At 56.7% G+C, this 26,505-nt stretch overlaps 1 protein-coding gene across 1 annotated transcript in view; it reads left to right on the forward strand.

Moving 5' to 3' along the window:
• Positions 1 to 26,505, forward strand: part of LOC119958302 (zinc finger CW-type PWWP domain protein 1-like) — a 71,489-nt gene that overhangs the window by 16,329 nt on the left and 28,655 nt on the right. Inside the window, exons 4-7 of the mRNA XM_038786738.1 lie at positions 10,052 to 10,168; positions 12,107 to 12,227; positions 15,403 to 15,478; positions 23,618 to 23,722. Coding sequence (XP_038642666.1) covers positions 10,052 to 10,168; positions 12,107 to 12,227; positions 15,403 to 15,478; positions 23,618 to 23,722 — 419 coding nt within the window. The remainder of the gene's footprint in view (positions 1 to 10,051; positions 10,169 to 12,106; positions 12,228 to 15,402; positions 15,479 to 23,617; positions 23,723 to 26,505) is intronic.

Raw genomic sequence — 26,505 nt, forward strand, 5'->3', positions numbered from 1 at the left:
CCCACATTCAAAGTATCATCATTGACTTTGTCTGTATATCATATCATAGAATTTACAGTGCAGAAGGAGGCCATTCGGCTCATCAAGTCTGCACCGGCTCTTGGGAAGAGCTCCCTACCCAAGCCCACACCTCCACCCTATCCCCGTAACCCAACCCAACACTCAGGGCAATTTTGGACACTAAGGGCAATTTATCATGGCCAATCCACCTAACCTGCACATCTTTGGACTGTGGGGGGAAATCGGAGCAGCCGGAGGAAACCCACGCAGACACGGGGAGGACGTGCAGACTCCGCACAGACAGTGACCCAAGCTGGGAATCGAACCTGGGACCCTGGAGCTGTGAAGCAGTTGTGCTATCCGCAATGCTACCGTGCTGCCCACATATGCGGTGGTGGAACGCACCTCTTCATTCACCTGCTGAAGGAGCTGCGCTCCGAAAGCTCGTGATTAGGGCAGCACGGTAGCATTGTGGATAGCACAATCGCTTCACAGCTCCAGGGTCCCAGGTTCGATTCCGGCTTGGGTCACTGTCTGTGCGGAGTCTGCACATCCTCACGTCTGTGGTGGGTAAAGTCTTGGAGAGGATTATAAAAGATACGATTTATAATCATCTAGATACGAATAATATGATTAGGGATAGTCAGCATGGTTTTGTGAAGGGTAGGTCATGCCTCACAAACCTTATCGAGTTCTTTGAGAAGGTGAGTGAACAGGTAGACGAGGGTAGAGCAGTTGATGTGGTGTATATGGATTTCAGTAAAGCGTTTGATAAGGTTCCCCACGGTCGGCTATTGCAGAAAATACGGAGGCTGGGGATTGAGGGTGATTTAGAGATGTGGATCAGAAATTGGCTAGTTGAAAGAAGACAGAGAGTGGTAGTTGATGGGAAATGTTCAGAATGGAGTTCAGTTACGAGTGGCGTACCACAAGGATCTGTTCTGGGGCCGTTGCTGTTTGTCATTTTTATAAATGACCTAGAGGAGGGCGCAGAAGGATGGGTGAATAAATTTGCAGACGACACTAAAGTCGGTGGAGTTGTAGACAGTGCGGAAGGATGTTGCAGGTTACAGAGGGACATAGATAAGCTGCAGAGCTGGGCTGAGAGGTGGCAAATGGAGTTTAATGTGGAGAAGTGTGAGGTGATTCACTTTGGAAAGAATAACAGGAATGCGGAATATTTGGCTAATGGTAAAATTCTTGGTAGTGTGGATGAGCAGAGGGATCTCGGTGTCCATGTACATAGATCCCTGAAAGTTGCCACCCAGGTTGATAGGGTTGTGAAGAAGGCCTATGGTGTGTTGGCCTTTATTGGGAGAGGGATTGAGTTCCGGAGCCATGAGGTCATGTTGCAGTTGTACAAAACTCTAGTACGGCCGCATTTGGAGTATTGCGTACAGTTCTGGTCGCCTCATTATAGGAAGGACGTGGAAGCTTTGGAACGGGTGCAGAGGAGATTTACCAGGATGTTGCCTGGTATGGAGGGAAAATCTTATGAGGAAAGGCTGATGGACTTGAGGTTGTTTTCGTTAGACACACCATAGAGAGAAGAAGGTTAAGAGGTGACTTAATAGAGGCATACAAAATGATCAGAGGGTTAGATAGGGTGGACAGCGAGAGCCTTCTCCCGCGGAAGGAGGTGGCTAGCACGAGGGGACATAGCCTTAAATTGAGGGGTAATAGATATAGGACAGAGGTCAGAGGTGGGTTTTTTACGCAAAGAGTGGTGAGGCCGTGGAATGCCCTACCTGCAACAGTAGTGAATTCGCCAACATTGAGGGCATTTAAAAGTTTATTGGATAAGCATATGGATGATAAGGACATAGTGTAGGTTAGATGGCCTTTAGTTTTTTTTCCATGTCGGTGCAACATCGAGGGCCGAAGGGCCTGTACTGCGCTGTATCATTCTATGTTCTATGTGTGCGTGGGTTTCCTCCGGCTGCTCCGGTTTCCTCCCACAGTCCAAAGATGTGCAGGTTAGGTGGATTGGCCATGATAAATTGCCCTTAGTGTTAAAATTGCCCTTAGTGTTGGGTGGGGTTACTGGGTTATGGGGATAGGGTGGAGGTGTTGACCTTGGGTAGGGTGCTCTTTCCAAGAGCCGGTGCAGACTCGATGGGCCGAATGGCCTCCCTCTGCACTGTAAATTCTGCGAGCTATTACATTCAACCCCCATTATCTTTCCTGGGCTCGCACAATCCCACCAACTGTCCTGGCTAGAGACAATTCACACCTCCTTTACCTGTGATTATCCCTCTCTCCAGTCGCACCGTCTGGACCGGTAAAGACTTAATTACCTGCAAAGACCCACATTCAAAGTATCATCATTGACTTTTTGTCTATATATATGCGGTGGTGGAACGCACCTCTTCATTCACCTGCTGAAGGAGCTGCGCTGCGAAAGCTCGTGATCAGGGGCAGCAGGGTAGCACGGTGGTTAGCATAAATGCTTCACAGCCCCAGGGTCCCAGGTTCGGTTCCCGGCTGGGTCACTGTCTGTGCGGAGTCTGCACGTCCTCCCCGTGTGTGCGTGGGTTTCCTCCGGGTGCTCCGGTTTCCTCCCACAGTCCAAAGATGTGCAGGTTAGGGTGGATTGGCCATGCTAAATTGCCCGTAGTGTCCTAATAAAAAGTAAGGTTGGGGGGGGGGGGGGGTTGTTGGGTTACGGGTATAGGGTGGATACGTGGGTTTGAGTAGGGTGATCATTGCTCGGCACAACATTGAGGGCCGAAGGGCCTGTTCTGTGCTGTACTGTTCTATGTTCTATGATTCCAAACAAACCTGTTGGACTTTAACCTGGTGTTGTAAGGCTTCTTACGGGATAGGAATAGTTACGTATCATAAATGGTTAAATTCTCAGTGGGCACAGAGTGAAAAGACGGGTAGGACTCAGTGCTTTCCATGGAAAGGCACCAACTACAGAAAGAGTGATGATGACCCCCAAGGATTAGAGAGTTAGAAGAACCTGCAATGCACTCGGAGGAGCAGGGACGATTAATGGAGTTCCCGTGATCCGGGATACGTTGAATGGGAGGGGGGGCGGGGAGGGTTGGATGCAGATTTGATAGTCACCTTCAAAGGGCAATCGGATAAATACTTGAGGAGGACCTGAATTCCCTCCCTAACAGCACCGCGGATGGGCCTACGCCGCAGGGACTGCAGCGGTGCGAGAAGGCGGCCTATCGCCGCCACCAACTTTCGCGAGGGGGCCATCGGGGACGGCCAATGAATGCCGGGCGGCCTGGCCAGTGAAGCCCACATGCCTTGAGTGGGGCGGCAAAGGTGGTCAGCACCGCTGCCCCACAGCGCCAGGGTCCCCAGGGTTGAATTCCGGCCTCGGGTCACTGTCTGTGCGGAGTCTGCACGTCCTCCCCCGTGTGTGCGTGGGTTTCCTCCGGGTGCTCCGGTTTCCTCCCACAGCCCAAAGATGTGCAGGTTAGGGTGGATTGGCCGTGATAAATTGCCCATAGTGTCCAGGGATGTGCTGGTTAGGTTATGGGGATGGGGGGAGGGGGGCCATGGATAGAGTCCTATTCGGAAGGTCGCTGCAGACTCGATGGGCCGAATGGTGTCCCACTGTAGGGATTCTATGATTTATGACCAAACAAGCTGAAAAGACCAAACCAGCCTTCACAGCCCACCGGGTCCGACAGGCTCACCTGTTGCTGACTGGGCTGGACAGGCCTTACTGAGACGGCCGGGTTAACGTCCACTGTCGTTGTCAAGGCTCCTTCTCCCCCCCCCCCCCCCCCCCCCCCCCCCCCCCCCCCCCGTTGTCACCGACCAGGCTGGAGCAGCCTCCGCTTTGACCGTCGAGTTCCCATCCCATCGCATCGCACCGCTCGCCACCTCGGGGAAATAGGCAGGACACTTGGGGGCCATTGTTCCGGAATGCGGGTTCACGCCCAGGCGCAGGCGGCGAGGTGGCCAGCTTGTGCACTCCCAGCAACGGCAGTGCGGTTTTTCTTTTAGCGACTATAACCCGTCTTGGTGTTACGGGGTCACGCCTGAACCAGGACCCGGGTTCGATTCCCGGCTTGGGGGGTCACTGTCTGTGCGGAGTCTGCACGTTCTCCCCCGTGGGTTTCTCCGGGTGCTCCGGTTTCCTCCCACAAGTCCCGAAAGACGTGCGTGTTGGGTGAATTGGACATTCTGAATTCTCCCTCTGTACCCGAACATGCGCTGGATTGTAGCGACTCGGGGCTTTTCACAGTAACTTCATTGCAGTGTTAATTTAAGCTTACTTGTGACACTAATAAAGTTTATTATTATTATTAAATGAAAGGCAGCATCTCCACTATTAAGCCAATGGACTATCAGCTGTAGATTATGTGCTTATTGAGACCCAAGGTCTCGTGGGCCTCTGGGGGAGGGGAGGGCGGGGGGGGGCTGGGTGGTGGTTAAAATCCCACTGTGGAATTTAAATACCCAGCCCTCTGATCCGGCGTCAATCCCTGAAGCCACCTTTGCACGGACATAATTTTTTTTTGTCTTGTGGAACTTGGGTCAAACTGACGGGCGGCACGGCAGCGCAGTGGGTTAGCACTGCTGCCTCACGGCGCCGAGGTCCCAGGTTCGATCCCGGCTCTGGGTCACTGTCCGTGTGGAGTTTGCACGTTCTCCCCGTGTCTGCGTGGGTCTCACCCCCAACAACCCAAAGATGCGCTGGTTGGGTGGATTGGCCGCACTAAATTGTCCCTTAATTGGAAAAAATTAATTGGGTACTCTAAATTTATTTTATAAAACATGCACTGACGTTATCAAACGTGGAACGTTAAGCCAGCACCCTAAAAAATCAAAATAGCAAACTAAACATTTGAATGAATTGCATGTATCCTCATTAAGCCCTGGGTCACTGCCCGTGTGGAGTTTGCACACTCTCCCCGTGTCTGCGTGGGTTTCGGCCCCACAACCCAAAGATGTGCTGGTGAGGTCGCTTGGCCACGCTAAATTGCCCCTTAATTGGAAAGAAAATAAATAATTGGGTACTCTAAATTTATTTTTTTTAAATGTTTCCTTATTAAATTGATACTTGAAGCGCTGAATCACGACACGGTGGCGCAGTGGGTTAGCACCGCTGCCTCGCCGCGCTAGGGTCCCAGGTTCATTTCCGGCCTCGGGTGACTATGTGCAGAGTTGGCACTTCCCGTGTCTGCGTGGGCGATGGGACCATCAATTCACGAGACACGTGCTTTAAGATATGAACAGTGGTTTTAATCTACTGACAACAGAGCCAGCCTGTAACATGATGAACCCTGGATGAACTGGTCGGCTGGCTCTGGGCATTGATCTTGATACAGCAGTCCAGAGGGAGGAGCCGTGGGCGGAGCCAAGGGTGGAGCCCTGTACAAACTCCTACGCATTCCCAGTGCTACTCCCCCTAGTGGTCGGGCAACGCAACTGCGCTTACAATAATGTGGTATCATATATTACAGTGTGAATTACATTCACCACAGTGGGTTTCCACGGGTTTCCACCCACAGTCCAAAGATGTGCAGGTTAGGGTGGATTAGCCGCGCTCAATTGCCCCTTAGTGTCCAAAAGATTAAGGGGGTGTTACTGGTTTACGGGGATAGGGTGGAACGTGGGCTTAAGCAGGGTGCTCTTTCCCAGGGCGGGTGCAGACTCGATGGGCCGAATGGCCTCCTGCTCTGTAAATTCTACGACACTTATGATCACGCGTATGTTAAATTTTAATGTCAAATTTTATGTTGCTCTGTAACGTTTGCTCCTGTAACGTTTCAATTTTAATGCCAAATTTTATGTTGCTCTGTAACGTTGCCGTGGGCTGCCTCACAGACGATCTCAGGGGGCTCGATCTCGGGCGGGTTCTGGGTTACGTCTTGAAAGTGTCGCACTTGTAAATGAGCCAGTCTTACCGGGGAGCCAAGCAAACTGAACTGTTCCGTGCAACAACGCAAAACCACCAACCCTCGCACAGAAGCAGAGCCATCTGCTGGCGGGAGTGCGGTACTTCAGCAAGAACAGCCTGCTGCTCTTCCCTATTCTTCGTGCCAGGTTTAAAAAAATCCTTAAAAGGAAGGGGAAGACTCCACTTTTCCACAGACTTGCAGCGCAAGAAAAGGCCGACATCTCCCCCCTTTAGTTTAAAAAAAAATTAATTTAGATTACCCAATTCATTTTTTCAAATAAAGGGGCGATTTAGCGCGGCCAATCCACCGACCTCGCCTGCACATCTTTGGGTTGTGGGGGGCGAATCCCACGCAGACACGGGGAGAATGTGCAAACTCCACACGGACGGTGACCCCGGAGCCGGGATCGAACCTGGGACATCGGCGCCGTGAGGCTGCAGGGCTAACCCACTGCTCCACCCTGACGAAAATAGATTGGAGACGTTGGGAATGTTTGCCTCCAAAAAAAGAAGGCCGAGAGGAGATTTGATAGAGGTGTTAAAAATCATGAGGCTTGGGGGGGGGGGGGGGGGGGGGGGGGCGGCGATCCAGCCCCGGGGAGGGTCCCCACGGAGGCCTGGCCCGCGATCGGGGTCCACCGATCTGTGGGCGGGCCTGTGCCGTGGGGGCACTCTTTCCCTCCGCGCCGGCCTCTGTAAGGCTCGGCCGTGGCCGGCGCGGCGAAGAGACCCCCTGCGCATGGCGCAGGAAACACGCCGGCGGTTCTGCGCATGCGCCAGAACATGCTGGGCAGTCCTCCACATGTGCCAACTCGCGCCGGTTGGCGGAGGCCCTTCTGCGCCGGTTGGCGTGGTGTCAACCCCTCTCGCGCTGGCCTAGCCCCCGGAGTTGCGGAGGATTCCGCAAATTCCGGGCAGCCTGACACCGGAGTGGTCCACGCCGCTCTTGGCGTCGGTACGGGCCGCCCTGCTGATTGCGGGAGAATCCCGCCTTTGGTGCTGTTGGAAGGAGAGGTGGTGGGGGAGTTCCGTGATCTTGTGGTGTAGGTACACTCACTGTGCTGTTAGGGAGGGAGTTCCGTGATAGTGACCCAGCGACAGTGAAGGAACGGCCGATATATTTCCAAGTCGGGATGGTGAGCGGCCTGGAGGGGAACCTCCAAGTGGTGGGGTTCCCAAGGATCTGCTGCTCTTGTCCCTCTAGATGGTAGAGGCCGTGGGTTTGGAAGGTGCTGCCTAAGGAGCCTTGGTGAGTTGCTGTAGTGCATCTTGTAGACGGTACACACGGCTGCCACTGATGAAGGGAGAATGTGAGTGGAAGGGGTGCCAATCAAGCGGGTTTGCTTTGTCCTTGATGGTGTCCTGAGTGCTGTTGGAGCTGCGCTCATCCAGGCAAGTGGAGAGTATTCCATTAGGCTCCTGACTTGCGTCTTGTAGATGGTGGACAGGCTTTGGTGAGGGGGGGGGGTTCAGGAAGTGAGTTACTCACTGCACGATTCCTAGCCTCTGACCTGCCCTGGCAGCCACAGTATTAATCTGGCCGGGCCCAGTTCAGTTTCTGATCAATGGTAACCCCCCCAGGATGTGGATAGTGGAGGTAAAGCCATTGAATGTCAAGGGGCGATGATTAGATCCTCTCTTGTATGAGAGGCCAACACGGTAGCATAGTGGTTAGCACAGTTGATTCACAGCTCCTGGGACCCAGGTTCAATTCCCGACTTGGGTCACTGTCTGTGCGGAGTCTGCACGTTCTCCCCGTGTCTGCGTGGGTTTCCTCCGGGTGCTCCGGTTTCCTCCCACGGTCCAAAGATGTGCAGGTTAGGTGGATTGGTCATGATAAATTGCCCTTAGTGTCCAGTAAGGTTAAGTGGGGGTTACGGGGATAAGGTAGAGATGTGGATTTGAGTGGGGTGCACTTTGTAAGGGCCGGTGCAGACTCGATGGGCTGAATGGCCTCCTTCTGCACTGTAAATTCTATGATTCTTTGATTCTTGTAGGAGATGGTCAGTGCCTGGCCCTTTAGTGGAGCGAATGTAAGTTGCCGCACGTCAGCCCGAGCCTTGGTATTGTCCAGGTCTCGCTGCATTTGGACATGGACTGCTTGAGTGTCTGAGGAGTCGCGAACGGTGCTGAGCAATGTGCAGTCATCCGCAAACATCCCCACTTCTGACCTTATGAAGGAAGGGAGGTCATAGATGAAGCAGCTGAGATTGGTTGGGCCTGGGACACTACCCTGAGGAACTCCTGCAGTGATGCCCAGGAGCTGAGATGCCTGACCTGACAAGTGTGCCTGAGGTTGGTCCGATCGCGGCATTTAACAGGGGAAATTAGACTGCTACTTAAAATGCAACAACGTGGGCAGGGTTATGGGGAGAACGGCACTCAGTAGATTGCTCGCTCGGAGAGCCGGTGCAGACACAGTGAGCCGAATGGCCTCCTGTGCTCCCAGTATCCTGCAGTTCTGGGAATGACTGAATATCAGGCTGGAATGCCTTGCAGCCCTTTCAAAGCATTACTTCCGCCGTGCGATTCAAAAGCGTGCAAACATGCTGGGGGGGGGGGGGGGGGGGTGGTGGAGGACCACTCGAATGTGTTTCTGTCCTGTTGTTTGTGTCGAAAATTTGCTGGGTCATCAGGAAGGAAATAGCCAGGCATTGTAAATCCAGAGAGCAATTTCCTTCCCCGTTTGAAAAAAAAAACGCAAAACAAAATGGACTTTAGGGGCAGACTTTGAAAAAAAAATTACTTGTGACGTGAATAGAGATGATTATGATTATTAAATGAGACTGATTCGGGCCTCGAGCTAATTGTCTCTTTGCTCCACATTGGCAGCTGTGCCTTCAGGTCCTAAGCTCTGGAACTTTCTCCCTAAACGCCGCCACGTCTCCACCTCCATCCCTTCCTTTGACACACAGCTCCTTCATACCTGCCGCTTTGATCAAGCTTTTGACCGCCTGGCCTAATGGGGCGTCACGTGACTCGGTGGTACATTTGTCCACAGGCGGACCCCGAGAGGCAACTTCGAACGTTTGACGGGTTGATCGCGCGTGTGTAGATGGGTGTAGATGGGTGTTGTTGTTGCTGCCCCTCGTCACTTTTAAGTGCTGTTCCCAATCTTTATTAGTGTCACAAGTAGGTTCACATTAATGCTGCAATGAAGTTACTGTGAAAAGCCCCTCGTCGCCACACTCCGGCGCCTGTTTGGGTACACGGAGGGAGAATACAGAATGTCCAATTCACCCAACAAGCGCGTCTTTCGGGACTTGTGGGAGGAAACCGGAGCGCCCGGAGGAAACCCACGCAGACACGGGGGAGAACGTGCAGACGCCGCGCGGACAGTGACCCAAGCTGGGAATCGAACCCGGGACCCTGGAGCTGTGAAGGAACTGTGCTAACCGCTGTGCTACTTTAGGTGCTCCTCATGGGGCATTTAAGAGAGCTGGCACGTTGGGGGTGGGGGACACACACACCGTGTTTTCAGGCTGTTGTTAAAGCCTGGAGGTGGCTGAGCCTGTCGTGGGAAGACTCGCCTTCAGGTTTACCCCCGTCTTCTCCCCTCTGGGGAAGCGGCTTTGCATTCTCGTAATGGAACAACTGCTGGATGGCCGAAATGCCCGGGCTTTAGAACATAGAACAGTACAGCACAGAACAGGCCCTTCGGCCCTCGATGTTGTGCCGAGCCATGATCACCCTACTCAAACCCACGTATCCACCCTATACCCGTAACCCAACAACCCCCTTAACCTTACTTTTAGGACACTACGGGCAATTTAGCACGGCCAATCCACCTAACCCGCACATCTTTGGACTGTGGGAGGAAACCGGAGCACCCGGAGGAAACCCACGCACACACGGGGAGGATGTGCAGACTCCACACAGACAGTGACCCAGCCGGGAATCGAACCCGGGACCCTGGAGCTGTGAAGCATTTATGCTAACCACCATGCTACCGTGCTGCCCTTTGTCGAGTTCCTTTTATTTTACCGCTGCGCAGCTTAGAGTAAGGCGGGGCCGCTTTTAACTCAAATCGCCGGCGCTCTTAAAAAAAAACCACTTGGGATTTTGCGAAAAGCCGAGACGCTTGAGATGGCCGCACTCAGTCCCTTCCGCTCCCGGCTAACCGGTGGGTTACTGAAGGTTGGCCTCTGCTGACTCTTATGTCCTCTATTTCCTTTGCAGACAACTATGTGGCCTGGGTGCAGTGCAGCAAGAAGAAATGCGGAAAGTGGAGACGGCTGGAAGACAGCGTGGACCCAGTAACCCTGCCAGAGGACTGGACGTGCAGTCAGAACCCAGGTAACCGGGTAACCCTTCCGCGGCGCACACAGCCATGTCGTTGCTTCCGCCAGCCTGTCCCCCCCCCCCCCCCCCCCCCACGCGGAGGGGAACAGTCTGTCGAAAACCTTTGTGCTCGGGGCAGCGCGGCGGCGCAGTGGGATGGCCCTGCTGCCTCACGGCGCCGAGGTCCCGGGTTCAATCCCGGCTCCGGGTCACTGTCCGTGTGGAGTTTGCACGTTCTCCCCGTGTCTGCGTGGGTTTCGCCCCCACAACCCAAAAGATGTGCAGGGTAGGCGGATTGGCCACGCTAAATTGCCCCTTAATTGGATACACTGTCAGAATATACACCAGTATATCATAGATTCATAGAATTTACAGCACAGAAAGAGGCCATTCGGCCCATAGAGTCTGCACCGGGCTCCTGGAAAGAGCGCCCTACCCAAGGTTAACACCTCCACCCATATCCCAGTAACCCCACTCAACACTAAGGGCAATTTTGGACACTAAGGGCAATTTATCAAGGCCAATCCACCTAACCCGCACATCTTTGGACTGTGGGAGGAAACCGGAGCACCCGGAGGAAACCCACGCAGACACGGGGAGGACGTGCAACAATGACCTCAAATCTCTGCCTTCTCGGTTCCTGATCCTTACCTCCAACAGGAAACAGGTTTTCCTCATCTGCTCTGTTCGGAAACCATCCCCATGACTCAAGCTGCCTCAACCCCTCGTTTACTTTGAAACGTGCATCTTAGAACATAGAACATAGAACAGTACAGCACAGAACAGGCCCTTCGGCCCTCAATGTTGTGCCGAGCCATGATCACCCTACTCAAACCCACGTATCCACCCTATACCCGTAACCCAACAACCCCCCCCCCCTTAACCTTACTTTTATTAGGACACTACGGGCAATTTATCACGGTCAATCCACCTAACCCGCACATCTTTGGACTGTGGGAGGAAACCGGAGCACCCGGAGGAAACCCACGCACACAGGGGGAGGACGTGCAGACTCCGCACAGACAGTGACCCAAGCTGGGAATCGAACCTGGGACCCTGGAGCTGTGAAGCATTTATGCTAACCACCATGCTACCGTGCTGCCCACGGGATGAGGGAATTCATTAAGGGTACTTTAACTGTTCCAATTCAGTAACAAAATATGAATTAAGGGGGAATTCATTCAGGGTACTTAATTCATAGAGTGCTGTAGCTGTGCGGGGTCTTTTGTTTGTAGTTGATTAAAAATTGTGTGTTTATACAAATGTTAACTCAATTCGTAGAATAAAGCTTTTTCTTTATTGCAAGCGCCTAAGAACTCTGTTGAATAAAACCTGAAAGGCAGGCTCTTGTGCTCATCGTAACCAAAATCAATAAACAGTTATAGGTCAGGTGAATTCCATTATATACTTTGGAGTTTTCTAAACCCTGGCCCATAACAGCATGACCGAAGTCCCTCACCCCTGGAACCATTTTGGTGAAGTCACCACCCCCCCCTTAAGGCCTGACACCCCTCCAAAAGTGCACTGTCCAGAATTGGACACAACATTCCCAAACGAGCTGCGGATTTCCCTTAAGCCTCGGATGGGCGCTTTTAAGATCGGCCGCCCATCTACGCCCTAAAGCCAGCGGCCATTTTGCTCCCCTCGAATGGGCATCAAAGCTCCCGTCTCGCAAACGGACGACCCGGCCATCGGCGCATTGATATTCACGGGGACCCGCTGTGCGTGTGCAAATCTGCGACCGCTTTTCCTGCCGTGCAAAGGTGAACACACTTCAAAAGGCGCTTCACCGGCTGGGTGTAGCACTTGGGGACATTCTGAGGTTACGGGAGGCGCTTTGCAGATGAGGGCCTATTCCCGTAACGAGGGGGAGTTGGCACTCTGGACGTACAGAAACCTGTCGCCGTGGATGCTTGTTCGAGTTGAATAACGTTGTTAAACTGTGTGTTGCAGACCCGATGTACAATATGTGCGACCTGCCAGAGGAAGTCTGGGATGGAAGAGAGAAGGATATTATTTATGCCGAGCTGGTCCCTGGTTCCATAGTCTGGGCGAAGCAGCTTGGATACCCATGGTGGGCTCCTCAACACGGTGCACGGAGACTATTCCTGTTTCTTATTATACGTTGCCATTTTTTCCGCCCCTTCAGCAGGCTGGGTATCCAAGCTCTGGAATCCCTTCCCCGCACCCCTCCTTGGGCGGGGTTATTCGACACCCTGCCGGGTGGGAGAATCGCCGGGGTGGGGGGGGGGGGGGGGGGGGCGGCGTGAATCCCGTTCCTGCCGGCCGGCGAATTCTCCGGCACCTGCGATGGGCCGAAGTCCCGCTGGTTCTTTGCCAGTCCCGCCGACGTAAATTAGACTAGGTCCCTTACTGGCGGGACCTGGCGGTGTGGGCAGGCTCCGGGGTCCTGGGGGAGGGGGGCGCGGGGCGATCTGGCCCCCGGGGGGGTGCCCCCACGGTGGCCTGGCCCGCGATCGGGGCCCACCGATCCGTGGGCGGGCCTGTGCCGTGGGGGCACTCTTTTCCTACGCGTCGGCCGTGTCAGCCTCCGCGATGACCGATGCGTAGGTGAATCCCCCCTCCCACACATGCGCGAGGATGACATCAGCAGCCGCTGACTCTCCCGCGCATGCGCGGGCTCGCGCCGGCCGGCGGAGTCCCTTCGGCCCCGGCTGACGTGGCGCCAAAGGCCTTCCACGCCAGCCGGCGGGGCGCAAGCCACTCCGGCGCCGGCCTAGCCCCTGAAGGTGCGGAGGACTCCCCGCCCCTCCGGGTACGGGAGAATCCCGCCCCTTCACTCTGCCTTGTTTTCCTCGCTTGAGATGCTGTTTGAGATCCCACCTCCTTAACCACACTTCCTGCCAATTTCTAAGATACGGAGAATGATCGAACCGTCCAGCTCGTCCAATCAGACCAACTCCCCTATGTGCTCTTTCCCCATAGACACAATCATTTTCTCTCCCTCAAGCACTCATCTATTTGCCTTCAATGGTTTCTGCTCGATCTTTAAAGGCGGTGCATCCTTAACCATAATAAAGTTGGGTAAAAAATATTTTTCCTGGAATTGCCGTTCACCGTAAATCTGCTTACTGACCCTTCTGCCAGCGGGTAACCACTTTTCTTATCTCCCTCCGTCAAAGCCCTTCATCTTTCCAAATATCCGTCTTCTTTAGAGATGCCAACTTGGCCCATTTGGTGATGTGATTGAAGCCCATAGAATCCCGACAGCGCAGGGGGGCGGCTAATCGAGTCTGCACCGGCCCTCTGAAAGACCACCCCCCCCCCCCCTTAGCCCCGCAACCCCATCTAACCTGCACACCTTTGGACACGAAGGGGCAATTTAGCACGGCCAATCCACCTAACCTGCACGTCTTTGGACTTGCGGGAGGAAACCGGAGCACCCGGAGGAAACCCACGCAGACACGGCCGGGGGGGGGGGGGGGGGGGGGGATATGCAAACTCCACAGACAGTTACCCGAGGCCGGAATTGACGGAATTGAACCCGGGACCCTGGCGCCGTGAGGCAGCGGCGCTAACCACTGTGCCAACGTGCTGACCCACTTCGAGATTTGAGCCTATAATTAGGCTGCCAAAGGTTGCCTATTTCTCCCTCCTGACTCTGCCCCCTGCCTTAACTCGCCTGTTGCTGAAACCCTCATGCAGGCCTTTTGTTACTTCTCGACTTGAGCACCCCAGGCACTTCTGCCCGCCCCCCCGCCCCCGCATTCTTCTCTCAGTAAACTAAAGGCACATCCAAAACTCTGCTGTCGGTGCCCTTGCTGGCACCCCTCTGCCCTCATTTACCGATTACCCCTCTGCTCGCTGGCCGATAGTGGCTCCTGGGAAGACATTGATTCAGTTTCAAAGTTCTCATCCTTGATTCCAAATCCTTCCGTGGCCTCCCCATCCCCTCCCTTTCACTGCAGTCACCCCCTCCAGTCCCATGACCCTCCCAAGATCTCTGCTCTTCCAATTCTGTTCCCTTGAGCATCATCGATTTTAATCGTTCCATCACGTGGGGGTGGTGGCGGCGTCGTCGTCGTCGTCGTCCTCCTCCTCGTCCTCCTCCTCCTTGTCCTCCTCCTCCTCCTCCTTGTCCTCCTCGTCCTCCTCCTCCTCCTCCTCCTCCTCTGGGACATCTGCCCTACTAACTCAGGGCACGGCCACGGTGCCAATCCCGGATGGTGAAGGGAAAGTCACCGTAGTCCCAGACGATCAACTTTCGAGGCTGCTTTCCTCTATGGGTGTGATTTGACCTGAGGATCACCACACCTCAGGCGAGGGGCAAGGTTGAGAAGGAGGAGGGGGGGGGGGGGGTGGCGTGCTTTATGAATAACCTCAGCCGTCTGCCGCTGCGGGCCTCGCTCTGTGTCACGAGCCAGCCGTTTAGCCGACTGAGCTATGCCAGTGCAGCCCTGCCTCTTCTGGCCCTGAAAGCCACGACTAGGTTTAATGGCCCGCAGGCAATTAGTTGCCTGCCGTCGCCATCTCCCCCCCCCCCCTTCCCCGCCCCACACACACACACACACACACACAGACGTCGCGTCTCGAAGAGCCGTCGTTGGTCAGAGAGCCCGGCTGTCCCAGCAGGGACGCGGTGACCACTGCAATTAGTCCCCGGAGCATAGCAACCGTCGCGGAGACTCGGAATGAAAGTAAGTGGAGTCGGGAGTCGGTCGGGGCCAGCTAGGCAGGCCCCTGGCCCCGGTGTTGGGGGGCCGGGGGGGGGGGGGGGGGGATGAGGGCGCGAGTTGATGCCTTTCAATCAGGGCCCCTGGCTCTTCAGGGATCCTTCCGTGGCCGTGGGTTCCCGATCGGCGTGGACCACCCCTCTCCCTCCAGGGGATGCAGAGGGGCTGCCGGGTTTTACTGAGCGGGTGGGGGGGGGGGGGGGGGGGGGGAGAGGTGCTGGACCACCACGAGTGAAATACCAGTGGGGGGGGGCGGAGGGCCTGCATTTCACAGTCACTTAAGTGCCTCACTCGGCCCCTTGGGTGGGTCGCACGCCACCCTTCCCGCCGCTGGTAAAATGCCAGAGGAGGCGGGGGGGCGGCAGGCACTGCCATCCCACCCGGTGTCGGGACCCCCACCACCCAGTCCGCCTGCGGGGGAGCGGTGCGCCTGTGGAGCCTCCCGCTCTCTTCTCGACGGCCGGGTTCTGCTGCTCCCTTATTTAATTATCGCGGATAAGCGTCGGACCTGCGTCCAGTTGGGGTGAGTAACTACGGATGTTCAATCATTTCTAGGTGGCCTGGGATGGTGGAGCATGATCCTCAGACTGGGAAATACTTCATGTTCACGAGCGACTCAGATCAGTTTCCGGTTAGTATAATTCTGATGTCTAATGTAACTCCGAGGAAGTCTGAGCCTCCAGCCCGGGTGGTGTAGGTTCAGGCCCCACTCCTGGACCTGGTGGCACTGGTAATGCGGTGGACGGGTTGGGTACCCACCTGCAAATCCTTCCAAACACACGCCTGGCCTGCCTCTGCCATCACAATTCGGAGCACTCAGCTAAAACAGACATGTAAAAAGTATTTGGGGGGGGGGGGGGGGCGGGGGGGGGGGGGGGGGAGTTGGAGATTGTGTTCGCTCCCCTTTATCAGTTGGGTGGATTTGGGACCTGCCTGATCGGCATACCCCTTGGCCGATCGGTCATGCCTGCCCGCAATTCAGAGAGCTGAAAGGAAGCGCAATTCCAGTGGGCCGGATTCTCCGGTTCGCCTAGTCGCGTGATTCCCGGCGGTGCGCCGTTCGCTGGTGGCGGGATTCTACTCTCCCGCCGCTCGGCAGTGGGATTTCCCATTGAAGCCGCGTTGACATTTCCCATCGGGGTGGCGGCAAGGTGACAGAGGGGGGCAAGGTGACACAGAGGGGGGCAAGGTGACACAGAGGGGGGCAAGGAGACACAGGGCAGCAAGGTGACACAGAGGGTGGCAAGGTGACACAGGGTGGCAAGGTGACAGGGTGGCAAGGTGACACGGTGGCAAAGTGACAGGGTGGCAAGTTGACAGGGTGGCAAGGTGACACAGGGGGGCAAGGTGACAGGGCAGCAAGGTGACACACAGAGTAGCAAGGTGACGCAGAGGGTGGCAAGGTGACACAGAGGGTGGCAAGGTGACACAGGGTGGCAAGGTGACAGGGTGGCAAGGTGACACAGGGCAGCAAGGTGACAGGGTGGCAAGGTGACACAGGGTGGCAAGGTGACACAGGGCAGCAAGGTGACAGGGTGGCAAGGTGATGCAGAGGGTGGCAAGGTGACAGGGTGGCAAGGTGATGCAGAGGGTGGCAAGGTGACACAGGGGGGCAAGGTGACATGGCAGCAAGGTGACACAGAGGGTGGCAAGGTGACACAGGGTGGCAAGGTGACACAGGGTGGCAAGGTGACACGGGGGCAAGGTGGCAGGGCAGCAAGGTGACACAGAGGGTGGTAAGGTGACACAGAGGGTGGTAAGGTGACACAGAGGGTGGCAAGGTGACAGGGTGGCAAGGTGACACAGGGTGGCAAGGTGACACAGGGCAGCAAGGTGACACACAGAGTAGCAAGGTGACACACAGAGTAGCAAGGTGACGCAGAGGGTGGCAAGGTGACACAGAGGGTGGCAAGGTGACACAGGGTGGCAAGGTGACAGGGTGGCAAGGTGACACAGGGCAGCAAGGTGACAGGGTGGCAAGGTGACACAGGGTGGCAAGGTGACAGGGTGGCAAGGTGACACAGGGCAGCAAGGTGACACAGGGCAGCAAGGTGACAGGGTGGCAAGGTGACACAGGGCAGCAAGGTGACAGGGTGGCAAGGTGACACAGGGCAGCAAGGTGACAGGGTGGCAAGGTGATGCAGAGGGTGGCAAGGTGACAGGGTGGCAAGGTGATGCAGAGGGTGGCAAGGTGACACAGGGGGGCAAGGTGACATGGCAGCAAGGTGACACAGAGGGTGGCAAGGTGACACAGGGTGGCAAGGTGACACAGGGTGGCAAGGTGACACGGGGGCAAGGTGGCAGGGCAGCAAGGTGACACAGAGGGTGGTAAGGTGACACAGAGGGTGGTAAGGTGACACAGAGGGTGGCAAGGTGACAGGGTGGCAAGGTGACACAGGGTGGCAAGGTGACACAGGGCAGCAAGGTGACCCAGGGTGGCAAGGTGACACAGGGCAGCAAGGTGACACAGAGGGTGGTAAGGTGACACAGGGCGGCAAGGTGACGCAGAGGGTGGCAAGGTGACACGGGGGCAAGGTGACAGGGCAGCAAGGTGACACAGGGTGGCAAGGTGACACAGAGGGTGGCAAGGTGACACAGGGTGGCAAGGTGACAGGGTGGCAAGGTGACACGGCAGCAAGGTGACAGGGTGGCAAGGTGACACAGGGTGGCAAGGTGACAGGGTGGCAAGGTGATGCAGAGGGTGGCAAGGTGACAGGGTGGCAAGGTGATGCAGAGGGTGGCAAGGTGACACAGGGGGGCAAGGTGACATGGCAGCAAGGTGACACAGAGGGTGGCAAGGTGACACAGGGTGGCAAGGTGACACAGGGTGGCAAGGTGACACGGGGGCAAGGTGGCAGGGCAGCAAGGTGACACAGAGGGTGGTAAGGTGACACAGAGGGTGGTAAGGTGACACAGAGGGTGGCAAGGTGACACAGGGTGGCAAGGTGACCCAGGGTGGCAAGGTGACACAGGGCAGCAAGGTGACACAGAGGGTGGTAAGGTGACACAGGGCGGCAAGGGGACACAGAGGGGGGCAAGGGGACACAGAGGGGGGCAAGGTGACACAGAGGGCGGCAAGGTGACGCAGAGGGTGGCAAGGTGACACAGGGGCAAGGTGACAGGGCAGCAAGGTGACACAGAGGGTGGCAAGGTGACACGGAGGGTGGCAAGGTGACACAAAGGGTGGCAAGGTGACAGGGTGGCAAGGTGACACAGAGGGCAGCAAGGTGACAGGGTGGCAAGGTGACAGGGTGGCAAGGTGACAGGCTGGTAAGGTGACACAGAGGGTGGCAAGGTGACACAAAGGGCAGCAAGGTGACACAGGGTGGCAAGGTGACACGGTGACAGGGTGGCAAGGTGACAGCGTGGTAGGGTGGCAAGGTGACACAGAGGGTGGCAAGGTGACAGAGGGTGGCAAGGTGACACAAAGGGTGGCAAGGTGACACGGTGGCAAGGTGACACAGAGGGTGGCAAGGTGATAGAGGGTGGCAAGGTGACAGGGTGGCAAGGTGACACGGCGGCAAGGTGACACAGGGTGGTAAGGTGACACGGTGGCAAGGTGACACAGAGGGCGGCAAGGTGACACACAGGAGGGGCAAGGTGGCAGGGCAGCAAGGTGACACAGAGGGTGGTAAGGTGACAGAGGGCGGCAAGGGGACACGGTGGCAAGGTGACGCAGAGGGTGGCAAGGTGACACAAGGCAGCAAGGTGACGCAGAGGGTGGCAAGGTGACACAGGATGGCAAGGTGACACAAGGCAGCAAGGTGACACAGGGTGGCAAGGTGACACAAGGCAGCAAGGTGACACAGAGGGTGGCAAGGTGACACAGAGGGTGGTAAGGTGACACAGTGTGACAGGTGACAGGGTGGTAAGGTGACAGGGTGGCAAGGTGACAGGGTGGCAAGGTGACACAGAGGGTGGCAAGGTGACACGGTGGCAAGGTGACACAGGGTGGCAAGGTGACACAGAGTGGGCATTGTGACACAGAGGGTGGCAAGGTGACACAGAGGAGCAAGGTGACACAGAGGGTGGCAATGTGCCACAGGGCGGCAAGGTAACACGGCAGCAATGTGACGCAGAGGGGGGCAAGGTGACACAGGGTGGCAAGGTGACTCAGAGGGTGGCAAGGTGACTCAGAGGGCAGCAAGGTGAGACAGGGTGGCAAGGTGACACAAGGCAGCAAGGTGACACAGAGGGTGGCAAGGTGACACAGAGGGTGGTAAGGTGACACAGTGTGACAGGTGACAGGGTGGTAAGGTGACAGGGTGGCAAGGTGGCAGGGTGGCAAGGTGACACAGAGGGTGGCAAGGTGACACGGTGGCAAGGTGACACAGGGTGGCAAGGTGACACAGAGTGGGCATTGTGACACAGAGGGTGGCAAGGTGACACAGAGGAGCAAGGTGACACAGAGGGTGGCAATGTGCCACAGGGCGGCAAGGTAACACAGCAGCAATGTGACGCAGAGGGGGGCAAGGTGACACAGGGTGGCAAGGTGACTCAGAGGGTGGCAAGGTGACTCAGGGCAGCACGGTGAGACAGAGGGTGGCAAGGGGACACAGAGGGTGGCAATGTGCCACAGGGCGGCAAGGTAACACGGCAGCAATGTGACGCAGAGGGGGGCAAGGTGACACAAGGCAGCAAGGTGACACAGAGGGTGATAAGGTGACACAGAGGGTGGCAAGGTGACACAGGGTGGCAAGGTGACACAGGGCAGCAAGGTGACACAGAGGGTGGCAAGGTGACACAGGGGGGCAAGGTGACAGGGTGGCAAGGTGACACAGAGGGTGGCAAGGTGACACAGAGGGTGCAAGGTGACGGTGGCAAGGTGGCACAGGGTGGCAAGGTGACACAGAGGGTGGCAAGGTGACAGGGTGGCAAGGTGACACAGAGGGTGGCAAGGTGACAGGGTGGCAAGGTGACACAGGTGAGCAAGGTGACACAGAGGGTGGCAAGGTGACAGGGTGGCAAGGTGACACAGGTGAGCAAGGGGACACAGGGCAGCAAGGTAACACAGGGCAGCTAGGTCTTACAGAGGGTGGCAAGGTGACAGGATGGCAAGGTGACCCAGAGGGCAGCAAGGTGACACAGAGGGCGGCAAGGTGACACAGGGGGGGGCAAGGTGACACAGAGGGTGGCAAGGTGGCACAGAGGGTGGCAAGGTGACAGGGTGGCAAGGGGACACAGAGTGTCAAGGTGACACAGAGGGCAGCAAGGTGACGCAGGGCAACAAGGTGACACAGAGGGTGGCAATGTGACACCGGGTGGCAAGGTGACACAGAGGGTGGCAAGGTGACACGGTGGCAAGGTGACACAGAGGGCGGCAAGGTGACGCAGAGTGGCAAGGTGACACAGAGGGTGGCAAGGTGACACAGTGTGACAGGTGACAGGGTGGTAAGGTGACAGGGTGGCAAGGTGACACAGAGGGTGGCAAGGTGACACAGGGTGGCAAGGTGACACAGAGTGTGGCAAGGTGACACAGAGGGTGGCAAGGTGACACAGGGTGGCAAGGTGACACAGGGTGGCAAGGTGACACTGGGTGGCAAGGTGACACAGAGTGGGCATTGTGACATAGAGGGTGGCAATGTGCCACACGGCGGCAAGGTAACACGGCAGCAATGTGACGCAGAGGGGGGCAAGGTGACACAGGGTGGCAAGGTGACTCAGAGGGCAGCAAGGTGAGACAGAGGGTGGCAAGGGGACACAGAGGGTGGCAATGTGCCACAGGGCGGCAAGGTAACACGGCAGCAATGTGACGCAGAGGGGGGCAAGGTGACACAGGGCAGCAAGGTGACACAGAGGGTGGCAAGGTGACACAGGGTGGCAAGGTGACACAGGGCAGCAAGGTGACACAGAGGGTGGCAAGGTGACACAGAGGGTGGCAAGGTGACACAGAGGGTGGCAAGGTGACACAGAGGGTGGCAAGGTGACACAGGGTGGCAAGGTGACACAGGGCGGCAAGGTGCCACAGGGCGGCAATGTGACACAGGGTGGCAAGGTGACACAGAGGGCGGCAAGGTGACGCAGAGTGGCAAGGTGACACAGAGGGTGGCAATGTGACACAGAAGGAGGCAAGGTGACAGGGCAGCAAGGTGACAGGGACCCAGGTCCGATTCCAGCCTCGGGTGACTGCGTTGAGTTTGCCCTTTCTCTCTCCTGTGTCTGCGTGGGTTTCCTCCGGGTGCTCTGGTTCCCCCCCCCCCCCCCCCACACAGTCCAAAGATGCGCAGGTTCGGGGGGGATTGGCCGTGATAAAATTGCACCTTAGAGTCCAAAAGGTGAGTTCTTTCAGAGGGTCGGTGCAGACTCGATGGGCTGAATGGCCTCCTTCTACACTGTAGGGGTTCGATGGTTCTCACCCCAAGGTGGTGGGAAACCCACGGGCGTAGGGGTATACTGCTGGCTGGAAAGATAAATCACAACGTCTCTCAAGGAACCAAGGGATTTGGGGAACGGGGCAGGGAGGTGGAGTTGAAACCTATGATCGTATTGAATGGCGGAACACTCGACCGTCCACTCCTGCTCCCGTCTTGTGTTCTCGTGCCTAATGTAGCTCACAGGCCACAGCCACCGAAGGTCTTTGACAAATCTGCCAGAGTTCTTTATAAGGTGATAAAGGGTATTGGCAAGGTGGACGTGGAGGGGATGCTTCCCCTTGAGGGGCAACCCAGAACAAGAGGTCACGGTTTTGTTAAGGGGGAACCATAGGTTCGTCCCGGGGAACATTGATGGGGGATTTCAGGGTTGGCACAGAGCGGGCATCAGACAGCTGAGGGACCTGTTTATTGATGGGAGGTTTGCAAGCCTGGGGGAGTTGGAGGAGAAATTTGTGCTCCCCCCGGGGAACATGTTCAGGTATCTGCAGGTAAAGGCATTTGCTAGGCGGCAGGTGGAGGGATTCCCTTCGCTTCCCGCGAGGGGGGTGAGCGACAGGGTGCTTTCGGGGGTCTGGGTCGGAGAGGGGAAGATATCTGATATCTACAAGGTTATGCAGGAGGTGGAGGAGGCGTCAGTAGAGGGAGTGGGAGGAGAAACTGGGGGAACAGATCGAAGACGGGACATGGGCTGATGCCCGGGAGAGGGTTAATTCTTCCTCCTCGTGTGCGCGGCTTAGCCTCATCCAATTCAAGGTGCTGCACCGGGCCCACATGACTGGGACGAAGATGAGTAGGTTCTTTGGGGGTGAAGACAGGTGTGTCAGGTGCTCGGGGAGTCCAGCGAACCATGCCCATATGTTCTGGGCATGCCCGGCACTGGAGGAGTTCTGGAAGGGGGGTGGCGAGGACGGTGTCGAGGGTGGTGGGATCCAGGGTCAAGCCAGGCTGGGGACTCGCGATATTTGGGGTTGGGGTGGAGCCGGGAGTGCAGGAGGCGAAAGAGGCCGGTGTGCTGGCCTTTGCGTCCCTAGTAGCCAGGCGAAGGATCTTGCTACAATGGAAGGATGCGAGGCCCCCAAGCGTGGAGACCTGGATCAATGACATGGCGGGTTTCATTAAGCTAGAGAAGGTCAAATTCGCCCTGAGAGGGTCGGTACAAGGGTTCTTTAGGCGGTGGCAACCTTTTCTCGACTTTCTGGCTCAACGATAGGGTACGGGGACAGTAGCAGCAGCAACCCGGGGGGGGGGGGGGGGGGAAGGGGGAGGGAAAAGGTGGGGGGGCGGACGATGACTATGTTTGTTTATTTAACTTAAATTTATTTTTAAGTTCTTTTGTTGTTCATTGGGGTTGGGGGGGTGGGGGATGTGATACATGCATCGATACGGTCTGGGGGTGTTACAGTTATTATGGGTTATTTTGTTGCATTTCATTGTTTGTCGTTATGTTTTATATTTTCTGTAAAAAATTCCAATAAAAATTATATTAAAAAAAAAAGAGGCCACGGTTTTAGTATAAGGGGCGGCAGATTTAAAACTGAGATGAGGAGAAATTACTTCTCTGTGGAATTCGCTGCCCCAGAGTGCGGGGGGGGATGGCGGGATAGTGAGTAAATGTAAGGAGGAGATAGAGAGATTTTTAAAATAGTAATGGGTTGAAGGGTTATGGGGAGCGGGCAGGACAATGGAGAGTTGAGGCCGAGGGGAGACTTGCTTATTGTCGCGAGTAGGCTTCAAATGGGCAGCACGGTAGCATTGTGGATAGCACAATGGCTTCACAGCTCCAGGGTCCCAGGTTCGATTCCGGTTTGGGTCACTGTCTGTGCGGAGTCTGCACATCCTCCCCGTGTGTGCGTGGCTTTCCTCCGGGTGCTCCGGTTTCCTCCCACAGTCCAAAGATGTGCAGGTTAGGGTGGATTGGCCGTGATAAATTGCCCCTTAGTGTCCAAAATTGCCCTTCGTGTTGGGTGGGGTTACTGGGTTATGGGGATAGGTGTTGACCTTGGGTAGGGTGCTCTTTCCAAGAGCTGGTGCAGTCCCGACGGGTCGAATGGCCTCCTTCTGCACTGTAAATTCTGTGATCTATGAAATGAAGTTACTGTGAAAAGCCCCTAGTCGCCACATTCCGGCGCCTGTCCGGGGAGGCTGGCACGGGAATCGAACCGTGCTGCTGGCCTGCCTTGGTCTGCTTTCAATGGCAGCGATTTAGCCCTGTGCTAAACAGCCCCTAAACAGCCTCTAAACAGATTCAGTGGCTTTGCGAACGGTACAACTCTGTGCACCATTGGGAGGGGAGCGCGTTTGGAGCCACGCGGCTCTGTTTGCAAGTGTCGCTGTTGCACGACGTGAGGCGGGTTCTCCGATTGTGACCTCCTTGTTCACCTGTGCTGCTTTTCCAGTCAAAGTATCACGTTACATTTTTCGACACGACCGTAAGCCACGCGTGGATCTCTGTACCACTGATAAAGAGTTTCCAGGACATCCCCCAAGAGAAAAGTAGCGCAGTAAGTAAACTTCACCCGCAGAATCTCTCGTACAAGTGGTGTTCTTTTGCTATCTATTTTAAGTGGAATGGTGGCGTCTCTTCCGTATGAAATGCAGGGCGCGATCTTAACTCCCCCCGCCTGCTTTCGAACAAGCAGGGAGCAGGTAAAACATGGAGGGGGCGGGGGGGGGGGGGGGGGGGGGGGGGGGGGGGGGGGGGGGGCTTATACTCGCTGGAGTTCAGAAGGATGAGAGGGGGATCTGATCGAGGTACAAAAAGTACTAAAAGGCATTGATAAATGTTCCCCCTTGTGGGGGCAATCTAGAACCAGAGGTCACGGATATAGGTTGAAAGGAGGTAGATTGAGAACTGAGAAGAGGAGGAACTACTTCTCGCAGAGGGTGGTGAACTTGTGGAACTCGCTGCCCCCATAGTGCGGTATATTTCTGATTTTAAAAAACGGGTGAAAGGGAATATGGGGAGGGTGGCACGGTGGCCCAGTGGTTAGCAGTGCTGCCTCATGGCGCCGAGCGGACGTTTAAACGCACTCCACACAGACAGTCACCTGAGGCCAGAATTGAACCTGGGACGGTGAAGCTGTGAGGCAGCAGCGCTAACCCTACATTAAATAAAAGGGTACACAGACGCAGTCATCTCTTACCGACCAGGAGGAATCTGCCGGGGAGAGTCGCCAGGGTCCCGGAAGAGGCACGGAGAAGAAAGCTTTAAGAAATATTATTTCAATATTCAGGTGGGCCAAGGATGATTCTCCAGACTCCACAAGGAACCCTGTTGTCTATGTTATGTAGCTCAGAGCAATGCAGAGATGGCACGGTATCTGAGTGTGCAGGAACCTTGGGCGGGGTTCTCCCCTACCCGGCGGGGCGGGGGGGTCCCGGCGTTGCGGAGTGGCGCCAACCACTCCGGCGTCGGGCCTCCCCAAAGGTGCGGGACTGGCCGAAAGGCCTTCGCCGGTTCGCGCATGCGCCGGTGCGTCAGCTCCCGCTGACGTCACCACCGGCGCATGCGGGCTGGGGGATTCTCCATGGTGGAGGCCGTGGCGGCGGCGGCGGAAGGAAAAGAGTGCCCCACACGGCACTGGCCCGCCCGCCAATCAGTGGGCCCCGATCGTGGGCCTGGCCACCGTGAGGGCACCCCCCCCCCGGGGTCCGATCGCCCCGCGCCCCCCCCCCCCCCGGTGGCCCGCTCGCGCTGCCGATCCCGCCGCCACCAGAGGTGGTTCAAACCACGGCGGCGGGAGGGGGCCTCTTAAGCGGCGGGACTTCGGCCCATCGCGGGCCGGAGAATCGCCGCGGGGGGGGGGCTCGCCGATCGGCGGGGCGTGATTCCCGCCCCCGCCAATTCCCGGGTGGCGGAGAATTCCGGCCACGCGGGAGGCGGGATTTTCGCCGGTCACGGGCGGTTCTCCAACCCTGCGGGGGGTCGGAGACTTTCGCCCCTTGTTCACAGAGTTTTATACAACGTCTAAACCGTCCTTCTAGCAGCTTCTGTGAGCTGTTTACTTTTATCTGAGTCAACGTCCAGGCTTGACCAGTCAAGCACAGTGAGCATAGATTAGTTGTCGGACTCACAAAATCAAGAACTGAACAATTGAACACTACAGAGCCCCAGTTGCCTCCCCCATAACCCCAGTGGAATTACCCATCCAGACCGTTCACCTCGTGCCACAACGGGCAACTCAGGCGCGAAGGAGTGGCGTGAACCACTCCGGCGTCGATCATTCCCGAAGGTGCGGAATCCTCCAGGGGCTAGGCCGGCGCCGGAGCGGTTTGTTTCGCGCCAGCCGGCGCCCGAAGGGCCACCGCCGGCCGGCGCGAGTTGGCGCATGCACAGGAGCGCCAGCTAGTGCTGGCGTCATCCCAGCGCATGCGCGGGGGGGGGGGGAGTTCATCTCCGCGTCGGCCATGGCGGACTGTTACAGCGGCCGACGCGGAAGAATAGAGTGCCCCCATGGCACAGGCCCGCCCGCGGATTGGTGGGCCACGATCGCGGGCCAGGCCGCTGTGGGGGCGCCCCCCCTCACATCCAGATCCCGCCGGTAAGCACCAGTTGTAAAACGGGCGGCCACTCGGCCCATCGCGGGCTGGAGAATCGCCGGGGGGGGGGGGGGGGGGGGGGGGCGCTGCTGACAGCAGCCGCCGACCAGCGCAGCGTGATTCCTGCCCCCGCCAAATCCCCAACGCAGGAGAATTCGGCAGCTGGCGGGGACGGGATTCACGTCACCCCCCCCCCCCCCCCCCCCCCCCCCCCGGCAATTCTCCGACTCATCCTTGCACCAGAGGAGGTCTCATCCGATCTTCATGCTTGTTCCTCTGGACGCATTGCACCCATCAGCGCAACCCCTTCATGTCCAGCTGCGACGACAACACATGCTATCGACCACCCCGACCCATCAAGCGCGTGCCGCACGATGCCTTCTCTTTGTCCACACAGGAGAAAATAGGCCCCAATAAGCGGGAAAGGTCCAAGGCGGGGAGGCGGAGTCCCAGAGATCCGAGCCCTCACCCCTCTGAAGAACGGACTCTGGAAGTCACGGGGTTGCTCGAGGAGCGAGCAGTCACCGACCGCAAAGTCGGCCTGTGCCACAGAGGTGAGGATCCCCTGCCCCTTCACCCAGAAAGTGTTGTCTTAAGTGAGTAGTTCACGTCAGACTAAATGATCCTTCTCTCTCACTGACCACATGTCCGTTGTCTCACAGGATCCCCATTAGATGAGGGGGTGCCAGGTCCCCTCCAGCGAGTGCCTAGCCGAGTGGAGGAGTCCCAAAGGCTTCAGGCGCAG

Source organism: Scyliorhinus canicula, chromosome 29 (assembly GCF_902713615.1).
Source record: "Scyliorhinus canicula chromosome 29, sScyCan1.1, whole genome shotgun sequence".
NCBI classification, from domain to species: Eukaryota; Metazoa; Chordata; class Chondrichthyes; order Carcharhiniformes; family Scyliorhinidae; genus Scyliorhinus; species Scyliorhinus canicula.